The sequence below is a fragment of the Zalophus californianus genome, chromosome X (genome assembly GCF_009762305.2).
Source record: "Zalophus californianus isolate mZalCal1 chromosome X, mZalCal1.pri.v2, whole genome shotgun sequence".
NCBI classification, from domain to species: Eukaryota; Metazoa; Chordata; class Mammalia; order Carnivora; family Otariidae; genus Zalophus; species Zalophus californianus.
The window spans coordinates 113,599,553-113,614,699 of NC_045612.1; the positions used below are offsets into that span (position 1 = coordinate 113,599,553).

Below are 15,147 nucleotides of genomic sequence, written 5' to 3' on the forward strand. Positions count from 1 at the left end.
GTATAGTATATATTGTGATGTGATTATAGCAATGGGTTTAGTTACCATCTATCACCACACATAGTTAGAAATTTTTTTAAGATCTACTCTCTGACCAACTTACAAATATACAATACACTACTATTAACTGTAGTCACCGTGCTATACATTACATCCCCGGGATTTATTTATCTTATAACTAGAATTTTGTACCTTTTGACCCCCTTCACCTCTTTCACCTACCCCCCAGCCCCTGCCTCTGGCAACTACCACCAGTCTGTTCTCTGCATCCATGAGTTTGATTTTTTTTTTTTTTTAGATTCCACATAGAAGTGAGATTATATAGTACTTGTCTTGCTCTGACTTATTTCACTTAGCATAATACCCTCAAGGAACTAGAAAAAGGAACAAATGAACTGCAAGATTGGCAGAAGGGGGCGCCCGGGTGGCTCAGTCATTAAGCGTCTGCCTTCGGCTCGGGTCATGGTCCCAGGGTCCTGGGATCGAGCCCCGCATCGGGCTCCCTGCTCCACGGGAAGCCTGCTTCTCCCTCTCCCACTCCCCCTGCCTGTGTTCCCTCTCTCGCTGTGTCTCTCTCTGTCAAATAAATAAATAAAATCTTTAAAGAAAAGATTGGTAGAAAGAAGGAAATAACAAAGGTTGGAGTGTAAGTAAATGAAATCGAGTCTAAGACAATAATAGAAAAGATCAGTGAAACTAAGAGTTGGTCTTCCAAAAAGATAAACAAAATAGACAGATCTTTAGCTAGCCTCACCGAGAAAAAAAGGGGACTCAAATAAATAAAATCAGAAATGAAAGAGGAGAGGTTATGAATGATAACACAGAATGACAAGGGATTGAAGGAGATTAGTATGAGCAATTAATTATTCACCAACAAGTTGGACAGCCTAGAGGAAATGGATAAATTCCTAGAAACATACAACCTATAAAGTCTGAATACATTTTGAGGAAATTTTTAGTAATGTTAAGGTGTGGGCCTTTCCTTAAAGCTTGACTTTTCCGTTTTCATTTCTGGAAAGAATGGTAAAACAGCTCTGGGAACAATGAGGCTGACCTCATTTGCCCATGTGCCTCTCCCTCCCCCATGCTTCCCTCAGCGCCCCCTCCAGTGTGCTTCTGACTGAGGTTTGGGCAACAAAGGGTCAGTTGTATGTAGAAAGCTATAGCAGCCCTTAAATGGGTTTTTCTGTCATGCTACTCCCACCTTGAGGTAGACTTTAGACTTGGTAAAGCTGTTGTTCCCTTTCTCAGTACAGTTTAACAGGTAAAACTTTAACGCTGTTAAGTCGAAACTATTCTGAATAGCTGTGTACCTAGGACAGCATGGTTATCTTTGTATCCACAGGCATCCTCTCTGTAGTGCCTTACAAATGTAGATGATGTGTGTAGAATTGGGTGGAAGTGTTGAAATGCACCCAGCTGCTTCCCCAACTTCCAACAGGGCTAAATAGCTAGAGATGAGCTCCTTGGGCCCTGAACCTACTTAGATGCTGACGATTGTGAAGACATGGCAATTGCAGGGCCCCCAGCACAAGCTGCTGAAGTGGTTTTACTGTGTCTTTCTTTCTCGAACACTGCCAGGTGTAAACTACCCTGTTCCCAGCTCTGGGCCGGAGGTAGGATTCTCTCTCGGGATGGAGCCCTGGGCTCCAGAGCTGGCTGGGTTGGGCCCAGGGGCGCAGGGTGGGGGCTGTTCTCGGCCTAGAGGCACTGCCTGCAGCAGGCTGTGGATGAGTGTGTGTGGTGGGGGAGAAGGTGGGCGTCGATTCCCCTTTATTACTCTCCTTGGGGCAGAAGTGGTAAGCCCTTGGTAACATCCATAATCCACAGTTTATTACAAAGGGACGCATCTCTTTCTCTCTTTTAAATATAGAAACAAGCATAAGCAAGCTTGATTTTCTAAGCAGGGGGTGCACAGGCTCTGTATGTTCCTTTCTTTGTTGCAGGAGCTTCTCAAGCACACTGTCTTTGTCTGTTTTGTTCACCAGTGAATCTGCCCCAGGGTCCTAGAGCAGTGCGGGATAGGTGCTTATTAACTGTTGGTCGAATAGGGAGGGGCACATAGACCTGGGCATGGTGGTACTTAACTGAGCACAGAGGCTAACATCATCCTGTCTCTTGGTCCCATTTGCTCCTCAAAGTGAGGCAGATCCTTTTGTGGGGGAATCGGGCCTTCAGAGACCCCCATCGAGGGTTTGCCCCAGTGATTTCCCTGCTTTTCATTCTTATTCATTCAGAGTGTGAGGTACTATGTTTTACTTTTTGAATGAATGAGGCTAGGCCTCAGTGTCCTCCTCTTAATGCAGAAGGTTGAACTCCAGAGTATTGCTGAAGAAGGGTAGTAGGAGAATGAGGATCATTTTTTCCCGTCATATCTCTAGCCCGAATCTTACAACGAAAGCAGACGTCTATAGGAAGAAATAGTACTGAACGGTTCTCACTGGTACAGGGGCCAGACACCACCCCCCACCGCCATGACACCTGTCATGAGAAATGTACCCCCCAGGCAATGAGTGGTGGTTTCACTGCCTGACCCTCCACTCACCGTGTGGCTAATGATAGACTTCTGCTGCTTCCCTGTTGGCCACTCCTCTCAGACTGTGCTGTGACATTGATACAGGCATCTGGGGGTGTGGTAGGGTAAAGACACCCCTGTTTTCCCAGCAGGCAGCTAAGCAATCCCACACATCAGGAGTATTTTCTTCAGGGATCTCAGGCTGGAGTCGCTTATTACTGGGAACAGGAATGTTTTAGATACTGTCAAACTGAATCAAATGGAATTGGCCCAGCTGCCCCGCACGGTTGGGGATTACGCCAGGGACTGCTCATTTGCGGTCCGTGCCCTTGGTTTTTCCCTCTTGCCCCATGATTCTTGGAGAAAGACGGTCATTTTATGGTTCCTTATTCAGGACAAGCACAAAGGATCCCCCACCACAAATCCGGTGACTATTTGTATTCAGGCTCATGGTGAATTTTCCCAACCGTCCTAATCCTATAAAAAGCTCCTTGAAAGAATAACACATATCAGTTGAGTTGGCATAGAAACATGGAATGGTTTCAAGTGAAGTGCTGTTAAATGCCACGATGTGGTATTGAGTAGTCACTGGGACAGTTGTGCATGGACGTCTGGACTCTTTCCCAAAGATTCTGTGATCACGCAGATATAATCGCCACAGTGCAAGCCTGCATCTCGTGAGTTCCCTAAAAAATGCTCCAAACACCGTTCTAATTGTCTCCATTCTACAGGTTCTGTCAGCTTCCCCCTTTCTGGAGTGTCTCACACCCCCCTGCCCTACTTATATATATCTACCGTTTCTCCTCTTCAAGGCCAACCTTAATTTTTGATTTCTTTTTTTCTCAGAGCCTTCCTGCAGCATCCCCAATCTGGGTGAGCTCGACTTTGTGTAACAAGTTTGTTTGTACTGAGTCATGGCATTTTCCCATCTATTTACCTCCCACTGCTAGTTTTTATTCACGCCCCTCCTCTCCCCTCTTTCAACCACATGCCCTTTCTACCTTGGTAATTGTCAACTGCTTCGGGGAAGAAAAAAAAGCCATGTCCTGTACAGTTCTCTGTCCCTAGCCCCTAGTGTAGAACCATAATACATCTGTCTCTAACACTGATCGAGTGTATCCATTATCCCCATTGTACAGAGAGGAACCAGGGTTCAGTTTGGTAGGAAATTTGAATGAGGTCATATAATGCTGAGCTTCAGTAGGATTTGAACTGGACTTTTTACTTTAATATTCTTTATCTTTTTTGTTTTAGTTGTTTTAGCTGTTAAATTGTATTTATCAGTTTGAGTTGGTGTTATATGCATGTAGTAAAAAAAAAAAGTCCAAAGGTTCAGGGTCTCTTTCTGTTCTATTGCACTGGGTGAGTAACTTAATACATGCTTGTTCTCAGAATGTCCTGCTATTTTCCTTCAAGACGCCACCTTGCTGTTCTGACTTCGGACTTCTGCTGTTCTGTTAGTGGCTCCATCACAAAATCTTGGGATGGCTTTTTACCTTCCCCTTGCTCGCCCCAGCTAATTGGTGGCTCAAGACCAGCTGCTACTTCAAAGGGCCTTCAAATCTATACCCGCCTTCTCCCTTGTCACTGCTCCCCCAGATCCGGCCCTCACTCCCCTACCCAGAGGACTACAGTCTGGCTGCCCTCCCTACCTCCCTTCACCCTGTTGCACTCCATTTCAGGGTACTCTAGAACCATTCAGAAACCTGCAGGGAGTCCTTCTACCTTCCGATTGAGTTCTTAGCTCAGGGCTTCTTAACTGTTTTTGTTTGGCCATCTAGTTAGTTTGGATAATCTGAGGAAGCCACTGTCCCTTGTTAAATAATGGTTTTAAATGCTTAAAATGAAACATAAGTTTACAAAGGGAACCATTGAAATAGCTATCAAGCTATTTTAAAAGCAAATTTTTATATGAGAGTCTGTGTAATTTCTTATTATAATTAATAAATAATTCTGTAATGAACACATTAGATAACAAGGTCCCCAGCAGGTGTGGTAACTACCACCATTTCATAGTAGTCATGGGTGCAAGCGATATCTTGAGATACCCACAGCTTCTGTGCTGTGATAAGAAAATGTCCATGATTTGTTTGGTGACGAGTCACGGGTCCTTCTACGATTACTGTCTTACCTACATTTTGTGACCAAAGGAAATGTCAAATTTCAGTCTGAGGTTAGTGAAAATAAATTGCTAATCCCTTTCCACTTGTGTTTTTGGCCCCCAGGTTCAGCACCCCCTTCCTGAGTGTGAATCTCAAGACTCTGTGAGGTCTGCAATCTCATTCCCTGTTAACTCCTTCCGCTCTCCCTGTGTGGGCTCTGCACTGTGCACCATACAGATGGGAGAGAAAACTGGGAGCCACATTGTCTAACCTGAGCCCTGCATCTCTGTTCTTCTGTTTGCATCTGTGCAGGTAGAAGAAGGATGGTGGGAAGGCGTTCTCAATGGGAAGACCGGAATGTTTCCTTCCAACTTCATCAAGGAGCTGTCGGGGGAGTCGGATGACCTGGGCATTTCTCAGGATGAGCAGCTCTCCAAGTCAAGTAAGGAAGTCCCCCATGTGGGAGGGGGTGGGGGCACCAGCGGGTGCTGCTCCAGCCTCCCCGCTTTTCTGTAGCCTGTGCCGAGGGACAGTGACAGAAGCTCACGAGTACGCTTCTGCTTGTGCTGCCTTCACCCCTGCGGTGTAGTAGCTTATCCTCGTAAAGGTGTGAACCGCACACCTTCATGTGTGCGCAGGCGCACGCTGTCCATCTCTGGATAGGTGACCGTCAGCCTCCGTGCCATTTTAATATTCTCCTACGGCTCATATTACTGTGCTTCCATACACTTGTCTCACTGCAAGTTGGTCCTTATTTTTTAAATGAACCAAATGAGACTGTATTTCTCAGCGTCCTTGGAGGAACTTGGAGAAAACTGGCACATGCACACACACACAAACCACTGGTGGTGGGAAGGGCTGTGTTCGGGAAGACTGCACGCCAGTTTCCTTACCAGTATGACAAGACAGCCCAGAGGCCAGCCCCACTTTGGGTGAGCATGCATGTCTTTCTGCGATGGTGAGAATGGACTCCAGATCTTTCTTTCTCCAGGGCCTGAAGCTCTCCTCCCTCCAGCTTCTCTGCTGCCCTTTCCAGCTCACGGAGCAAAAGGTCAGGACCGGGAAGCTTTGTTCTCCCAGTCGCTAACCCAACCTCCCACATGGGCGTCTGTGTATCTCTTGTGCCCCGTCTTGAGCCAAGGTCATGGCGTGAATGTCGTAAGAGGCTTGACTGTGTCATGGTGGTGCGGCACTACCTGGGGTTGCAGACCTCCCTTTCTAAACTCCGCCCTGTCAAAATGATACTTAAACATCTTTCTTTTCCACTGGGAAAAATCTGATTTTAGTGGTGTTCTCAAGTTAGTCATGTCTCTTTTATTTAACCAGTAATCGGATGGACAGACTCCCAGTTTGGAGGTAACGCCACTTCTGGAAAAGTGCTCAGGCAACCTTCTTCACTTGGTCTCTCAGCAGCTCGGGCTCATTACAGCTTCTCATACATAGAAACAGCGGCTCTGGCTGGTTGGCTGATAGACTTCAGCTATACCCTTTCCCTCTGCTGCCAATGCCAGGGACCCCAGCACACCCCTGAACTCCATTCCATCCTAGGGTCTATGGTAGGAAATATGGGAGGTGATTTTGGAGCAAGCGAAACATCTTGGAGCTCCTGTTGCCTTCTCTGGCTTGGGGTGAGGCAAATCTCTGCTAACATGGCTCGGCTAGTGAGTAAAGCTGGGAGGGCAGTGAATGTCCTTGACCCCATGATAGTGGGAGTTGCTATAGGTCCTGAACTGCACATCAATTCTAACCTCCTTGGGGTCTCCTTTTATATATGGGAATAGTGTTGTACCTGGTAATTGGGTCCTATGATCACAATACTGTACCTCAGGGATGTTGTGGATTAAATGGGCTTTTTTGGAGAGAGGACCAAATCAGGTCATCATGCCATTATTTCTGTGGGGAAGTGTATTATGAGTTCTAATAGCAATAATGTATATAAATCACCTCACCCATATAAGGCTGTCCATAAACGGTCACTTTCATTGTTAATCATGATAAACTCTTGGCATATAACCAGTTTGTCTGTTGAGGCTGACGCACACTGATTGGTACCATGCTCACTGAAGCATTCTGTCTCTGCATGTGGAAATTACTCTGGGATTCCTTTACTGATGCAGAGAAGGAGATCTGGAGGGGTATTGCACAACCTCTCTGGGAGAACCTTGACTTCTGGGTATCCTGCCATGTTAGTTATGCTTTCACAGCTGGAGGGGCAGAGAAGCAATGCCTTTTGTATTTTTGGAGCTATTGAAATAAACTGTCTCTCTTGCTCTAACTTAATAGTATGGACATTTGACCCTGCCTGACCCCCTCAGCTCAAAGTGCATGGTGCTGGAATTTCTGGGGCAGGAGGTTAGGAGACTGAGTGGAATGGTCTCTCTGGGCACTTAGCCTTCCTTCACATGATCAGAAGGGGCTGTTTCTCTTGGAGAGGTTGTTCTCCCCAACACTCATTCAGTTAAAAGCCCTCCATTTCAAAACTAGGAGAGCCCCAAAGTTTCAGCAGCCATGTTTAGTTACCACAGAATTTGTCCCTTATTGAGGGGTTTTGAGGTCCCTGAAGAGGCATGGTCTCCTAACAAGGATGGATGATTCTGAAAGAACTACATGGCCTTGGCAATCTTCCTGTATGTACAGTTAAGGACAAGAGGGCCCATCTATCTATCTCTCCATCTGTCCACCCATATTCATCCATCCTTCCTTCCTTCCTTCCTTCCTTCCTTCCTTCCTTCTTTTTCTTCTATTCCTCATTCATTCAACCCTTGCTGAGCCCCTGTTGTTACTGAGACACTGCACAAGACACTGAAGATACACAGAGTCCCTGCCATCAGTCAGCTCACATTGTAGAAAGGGGAGTACACAAGCTGGTAGTTCACGAAGTTGCCCCACGTGCTCCATGAGTGTCTGAGGAAAAAGGTGGAAAGGCCAGTCCTATTGGGATGTGGGGACAATGGTGGTCACAAAGGACTTCATACAAAAGCCGATGTGATGATAATGTCCCTGTGGCTTGCTGAATTGAAGTAATCCCCTGAAAGAGAAATATCATCTCTCAGCATTCTGACAGGCTTTTCCGTAGCTGTTTACACTCTGATGATACAATGGCTATCAGATGGTAAAATGTATAAAATGTAGCCCAGACCACATACAGAAGTTAGGTATACTGGTAGGATTTGTCTAAGCGGAATCTTTGGTTTTAGAATGATTCTGCTTATTCCTGATTCACAGAGAATGGCATCAGTAGTCTCAATGTGCTTTACTTTAATTTTTTTTATTTTAAAGGAATTATAGAGTCACAGGAAGTTGCAAAAAAAAAAAAAAAAAAAAGAAAGAAAGAAAGAAAAACAACCCAGAACTGTACAGAGAGATCCCATGTACCCTTCATCCAGTTTTCCCCCCGGGATAACATCTTGTAGTAGTAAATGCCTATTTACTTTCATCAAAAACTGAGAAAAACAAAGGTAGTTCATGCACAAAAGATATCTAGGTTTTTACTCTGGTATGAGCTAAACAGTACTTAATCAAGGTCTTTGTTAGACCAGTCCCCTTAATATTCCTAATGCTTATGCCATTTTGGTAATTTTTAGAGAGTCTTGTGGCTCCATATAAAAATCCTCTTAATTTAAATGCTACCAGAAATCACGCGTGAAGTGTTTTTGGTTTTTTTTTAAGAGAGATAAAATCTGTGTCCTGGTACATATGAAGAAAACTTTGTATACAGTGTATCCTTGTATATCTCTTTGTTGTACACACACACACACCCCTACACGTGCACACAATTATTTGGTATTTGTCCTCTTCACATTTCTATTTCCAGAAAGTATTTGAGTGTAGTTATTAAGGTGAGTTTTGTCAACCGATGGATGAATGTAATACAAGAAACCTGGCATTATATTTCTAAGGAAGTGTGCCCAAACAGCTTGACACATGGCAGGTGTTCAATAAGCACTTGCTGAGTTCTTTCTTACTCTAAGGAGGCATTTTTATCTTTGAATGACAGCTGCAAATTGCTTGAACTTGCTTTTCTTTTACCCTGATGTATTTTTGTATATGGTGGTTGGTTATGAAAATCTCTGAACTTTAGATCTTTGTTCAGGGTAATCTAATCTGTCAAGGAAAGAGTTATAGCAATGTATTGGTTGATAACGTTGATTTAAACCTTTTACCTCAGATAAGAAAGTTCATAGCTATGTAGTAGCAGAAATGTTTTGCTCCATATTTAAATTTGAAAACGCTATTGTATTTTATAGAATTTATGGAACATTAAAGGTACTTTTTGCACAGATGTTTTTATTATAGAGAATTTCTAACATATACACAAGTCGAGAGAACAGTGTCATGAACCCCTGTGTGCTCAGCAACCAGCTTCAACATTCATTAGCCTGTGGCCACTTCATTGCAATTATACCACGGCCCAGTCCTCCCCCATATTATTCTGAAGCAAACTCCACATATCATATAATTTCAGTCATGAATATTTCAATATGTATCAATAAAAGGGGGGGGTCTTAAAATCCTTATCACACCAAAAAAATAATGGCAATTCCTCAGTGTAATTAAATATACAGTGTTCACTTTCCCCTCATAGTCTTCTATTTTGTTTAAAGTTTTATTTAATGATCTCTATACCCAACATGGGGCTCGAACTCATGACCCCGAGATCAAGAGTCAGATGCTCTACTGACTGAGCCAACCTGATACCCCATAGTCTTCTATTTTTAATGCAATTTGTTAGTTTGAATGTGCATCCAGAGGAGGTGCATGCATTGTAACTTATATCTGATTATAATCAGATGTGTTTCAAGTCTTTCTAAATCTATAGATTTCTCCTCCATGTCTCCTTTTTCCCTTGTAATTTTATTTATTTATTTATTTATTTATTTATTTATTTGACAGAGAGAGAGAGAGAGAACAAGCAGGGGGAGTGGCAGGCAGTGGGAGAGGGAGGAGCAGGCTCCCTGCTGAGCAGAGAGTCCGATGTGGGGCTCAATCCCAGGACCCCGGGATCATGACCTGAGCCGAAGGCAGACGCTTAACCAACTGAGCCACCCAGACGCCCCTCCCTTGTAATTTTTTACTGAACAAACTGAGGTCCTTTGTCCATTCATTTCCCACCATCTGTCTTTGCTGATTTCATCTCTGTTATGCTGTTGACTCTGTGTTCCTATAAACTGATAATCACATCTAGGGGCTTGATTAAATTGAGGTTTGAAATATATATATATTCCCTAAAATGTCATAGATGGTGGTGTATCATCTATACGGAGGCTCATAATGTCTAGCTGTTTTTCTTTTTGAATGTTAGCAGCCACTGACGATTCTCACCCAGATCTGTTGGGGCTTGCAGAATGACACCAACAAGGAATTTTTTTTTTAAGATTTTATTTATTTATTTGACAGAGAGAGACAAAGCGAGAGAAGGAACACAAGCAGGGGGAGTGGGAGAGGGAGAAGCAGGCTTCCCGCCGAGCAGGGAGCCCAATGCGGGGCTCGATCCCAGGACCCTGGGATCATGACATGAGCCGAAGGCAGATGCTTAATGACTGAGCCACCCAGGCACCCACCAACAAGGAGTTTTTTAAAAGAAATGGGCTCCCATGTAGCAGACCAATGGTGAAAAAAATTTGAGTAAATTAGGTTTTTCAAAAAGAAAACATCCAAGTGATTGTAATAATAGTGTGGGCAGAATGTTATGTTAGGAGTAGAAGGGAATTTAGAGATCTTCCAGCCTGGTGTCAGATAAGAACCCTAAAGTCCAGGGAAACTAAGTCCTGGGTGTGGCATGGCTTATAAGTGACAAGGCCACAATTATATTCAGGCTTTTCACAAACACTTTGGTATTGCCTTTATTCTGGCCTGCAGTTTACCCTTTCACAGAGCATCTGACAAATTCCAAATTTGACTAGAGTTTAGATTATTTCTTCCTATTGCAGATCATGATTAATTAATTACCTTTTCATTTTCCATTTTGCATGTGCTGGTATTGACTAAATGTGAAATAGAACTAATTATAGGGGCACCTGGGTGGCTCAGTCGGTTAAGCGGCTGACTGTTTTGGCTCAGGTCATGATCTTGGGGTCCTGGGATTGAGCTCCACGTCGAGCCCCGTGTTGGGCTCCGTGCTCAGCGGGGAGTCTACTTGAGATTTTCTCCCTCTCCCCCACTCATGCATGCTCTCTCTCTCCCTCTCTCTCTCTAAAAAAAAGAACTAAATACAAATTATACTGATACTATATTAAATTATAATCAGAGAATATCCTGAATCCATAAGATTTATTTGGACACTGAGGCAAATCCAGATACTACTGTTGTCCATTTTCATTTTCAGACAAATTTTGCTTCACATTTGAGACATAAATGTGTCTTTTATTTCTAACATCTTTTTTAATATTATTGAATTTCTCAGATTCTAAAGTTATTGTTGTAAAACCAAAAAGTATTCCTGTTAGTTTTTTTCTTTAAAAAAACATCATTTAGCTACAGAAACATTTTCTTTAATTATTTTCCGTAATTTTCAGAGGGACAAAGTTTGCATTTTCTTTCTGTAACCATTAATAACTAGGAGATTTCAGTTTGAATTGACTTTGTTGTTTTGCTAATTCTTTATTTTGGGATTTTAGAATCTGAATCTTTAGTGACTTGTCAAGCTAAGACAAAGATGAAGATGGCCTTTTAAAACTTTCGGCAAACCACTTTCATGATATAGAAATATTGTATTTCATTAGTTGTAAGATAAAGATTGTTCTTTTTTATTTTGCACATGTCGTTCGTTTTAGTATTAGTTGGTATTTGTTTTGTATATGACATTCTATTAGCATTGAAGAGCAATTAGCAAATTGATGAAAGAGTTTTAAGCAAAATTAGATGCTAGGATAAGCATATGATTTTCTGTTGAAATTCTAAAATTCTTCCTTTTTTTAAGATTTATTTATTTATTTATTTGACAGAGAGAGACACAGTGAGAGAGGGAACACAAGCAGGGGGAGTGGGAGAGGGAGAAGCAGGCTTCCCACGGAGCAGGGAGCCTGATGTGGGGCTCGATCCCAGGACCCTGGGATCATGACCCGAGCCGAAAGTAGACGCATAATGACTGAGCCACCCAGGCGCCCCTAAAATTCTTCCCTTTTAGAGTGTTTGCTGCCTTCAGGTATTAATACTTAATAGTGATAGTAGAGTATTTCTCCCAATGGAATAAACAGCACTCATATTCATGAACTTTCTAATTGCCCATCTCTTTTGCACTTTAGATAGAATATGTGTGTCCTCGTTCACCGGCAGCCCAGGCTCCATTTCCCGTCACCTTGCTGCCAGTGGACAGGGTCTTTGCACACATGCTTGGCCATTCAGAGACATCAGAGCTGTGGTCTCCCTCAGTGATCCTCAGACTTGGTCCTGGGGAAGAACACAGGGAGGTTCTGTTGTACTTGGAGGGACTTTATCAAAATACTGATTTCTTTTTCTTCCGCTTTCTTTTTCTGACACTGAGAGGACCCCCACTGTTTAGTTTGGGAGGGCCTCGCTTGCAAAACATCTGCGTTCCTTAGGAATAATGTCACCTTGATGACCAAAGTGAAGCAGAATAAAAATTACCCAAATAAAACAAGCCGCTGTTATTTGTTCTTTTTTTTTTTTTTTTTTTGGTCATCAAAGTCCTTAAGAGCTGCAAATCTAACATGAACCTTTGAAACACTTTATTGTTTCTTTGGATGATTCTTATGTAGCCAGTGGTTTTGAACATCTAAGTTTTTGCTTTAATTGGATGGAGCATACTTGTCAAAAAGGGCAGACTTCAGAAGGAGGGTATCCCACCATGCCTGTAGGACATGGAAATGGGAAATACCCAGTGGCATTTCACTTGTCCATCTGATCATTCATAGTTCTCTTCATGTCTCAGGAGTGACGCGGCCCAGAAGCTGACTTGATGTTTCCTGTTGGAGTTTTCCATTTTCCTAAAGAATGTTCTAAGAAGTGAGACAAGTTGCTCCCTCCCTCTCAGTTCCTCTCTCTGTAAACGTAACCTGCCTTTCTCTCCCTCAGACTTATTATGAGTGAGCTGTATGACTGGCCTCTAGTTTGATATTTAGCTTGTAAGCCATAAGAGAACCTGTTTGTTGGGTAATGTAGAGTAATGCATTTATTAATTGAGTTTGCCTTTAGCAAACCATTTTACCTGCCCATGGTATTCTCTGTAAGGAGTGTGTGTGTGTGTGTGTGTGTGTGTGTGGTATGTACTCAAACTAGGACAGTGTGTGTATATTTTCTGTACTTATGATTCCAGAGAAATTTGGCCTTTAGCTATGTGTCCAGTCCTATGCTCTTGATAACCTCTACTTGTAACAACAAAAAAGAGATAATCTGAATTTGACAGTGGGTGAGTCCTATGTCCTCATGCTTAAGTACAGTCTCATGACTGATATGGCAAAAGCTCAATTAAGGTGTTTCAAGAAATAGGGTTTTCTGCTATCTGCAGTGCTAAGCAGAAAACCCCTTACATCTACACGGATGCCACTTGGTTTCAATCCTCATTGGTGAGCTCCCCCCCACCAGGATATTAGTGCCTTTTCTTGCTGAAAGGTACGAAGGGCAAAATCTTTAAAGAGAATTCTGTGCCTTGTTGAGAATCTTGGGGTCATGGATATCATTTTGTATTATACAGGGCCCTAGGGGTAGAAGAGAAAAGATAATGGGCCTAAATCTATATTATGCATGGGTCATACTCTCCAAAGAGGAGTTTGCCCTGTATAATTGAGTTCATTAAGGAATCCAATTAATTGGATTTCTTCTGGTTAATTGAGGTTTTCCTTTTCTTGAGTTGAAATGCAGAAATGGCTTCCAGGTTTAAATTGGGCGTAATCTACATGCCAGTCATTTGCAGAAGCAAGGCCCTCTTCTGGGTGCTCATTGCCATCATGGTTGCGTGGGGACTTTGGGCTCATTCTATAACATTCTTAAATTCTGCCTAATGGTCTCTAATTAATTTGCCAGTAAAACTCTTACAGCGGATTCATTGAAGGCAAGTTCAGTTAAAGACTCTCCCTCTTCCTTCTTTTGCCATCATTTGCTCCCCCTTCCCCCCTCTTGTTTTTCTCTCCCCTTCTCTTCTCTCATTCACTGTCAGGAAAGACTACCTTTGAAGGGACAATTCTGTACCGAGCTGCACCGGGAAAGACGGAGGGCCACAGACGCTATTACAGTGAGTGACCTTAACAGCAGGAGGCAATTGTAAAGTTAACATCCGGGTACTTGTGGTTTTGACACGGCCGCACTTTCCTGAGCTGCTCATGCTTCTGCCAAGTGTCTGTGTGAATTTCTGATGCAAGGACATGGACTTATTTGCCCGAATAAGTGCTGTCTCCTTGGTGTGTGCTACAGGAGCATTCTCATCATCAGCCCTGGCGCTTTCTTGTTTGCTTTGTGCCTCTGCCATGTGTGTGACATGCGTGCATGAACCATGCGTGCAGAGAAGGGACTGGTAGCATTTGTCATGGCATACATATTTGTACCAGTATCTCTGGGCCTCTGGGGTGGTGTAAGATGGCTTCCCATGGAGATGTCAACCTCTCTTGGTTACTGCTTTTCCTGAGAGGCTCATTAGAAACCAATAAACCATTTCTTCATTGTGTGTTCAAAGAAATAAGAATGCGGCATGAAAGCCTATGCCAGAAATGGTGTTCTGCTCTGCTCATTCTGCCAGTCACCGCACGACAGACTTCTTTTGGCAGGACCAACATATAGCCTTTTGTGTTATGAGATAAAGCTGCCAAAAGTTGAGGGGGAAGGACATGAATGAGATTAATGAATGAATTTCATGAAGCCCTTAGAACGGTTCCTGCTGCTGAATGGCAGTATACACGTGAGTTTTAAATTTAAAATCAACAGAAATGGCTCACAGATCTGAATTGATCCATGCTGGAATATTACGGTCAATTACACAAAAGCGTAATTTATAATGTCATTTGGCCCGCCGTATAATAGAGAAAACTTGAGGCTTTTTTCTTCTTTTACCTTGAAGGCAAAGCCTCCACCCTGGTGTGCAGGTACACATATGCATCCATCCTACGTACGCAGAAGTGGTGAAAGAGAAGGTGCAGATGTGAAAGCCAGAACCCAGCTTCTCACACCATCTGGGGTGCAGTTCGTTCTTATTTCCGTCCCCCCACAGACGGAGAGCTGGTCTTGCTGTACAGGACTTTACTATGCATGCCGTGTGCCGCCTGCACCTCACCATGGGTGTTTGACAGACCAGGACTGGTCTACTCCCTGGTCACCTAGACGAGTCCCCTGGCCACACGTCTGAAGTCATAGCGGTGCCCACCGCTCTGAGCGTTTCCAAACAAGCACACTTCCTGCGCTCAGAGCGCAATGTACCGGTCACAACCCCTTCATGACCTGGCCCCAGCCCGCAGACGACGCTCTGCGCTGTACTGCCCGTGGGGGTCACTGACACGGGGACAGTTTATAGGAAAGCATGTATGATGGGCACCAGTAGCTAAAAGCTGCAGCACCCAACCGACATGAAATGTCACCTTTCTT

General features: G+C 43.5%; 1 protein-coding gene across 11 annotated transcripts in view; it reads left to right on the top strand.

Moving 5' to 3' along the window:
• Window positions 1-15,147, top strand: part of SH3KBP1 (SH3 domain containing kinase binding protein 1) — a 324,264-nt gene that overhangs the window by 175,889 nt on the left and 133,228 nt on the right. For 5 of the 11 annotated variants that reach the window (XM_027608838.1, XM_027608844.1, XM_027608839.1 and 2 more), the window contains exons 5-7: window positions 4,930-5,059; window positions 5,609-5,668; window positions 13,733-13,807. In XM_027608838.1, coding sequence (XP_027464639.1) covers window positions 4,930-5,059; window positions 5,609-5,668; window positions 13,733-13,807 — 265 coding nt within the window. The remainder of the gene's footprint in view (window positions 1-4,929; window positions 5,060-5,608; window positions 5,669-13,732; window positions 13,808-15,147) is intronic. The other 6 variants (XM_027608840.1, XM_027608841.1, XM_027608848.1 and 3 more) reach the window with 2 other exon arrangements.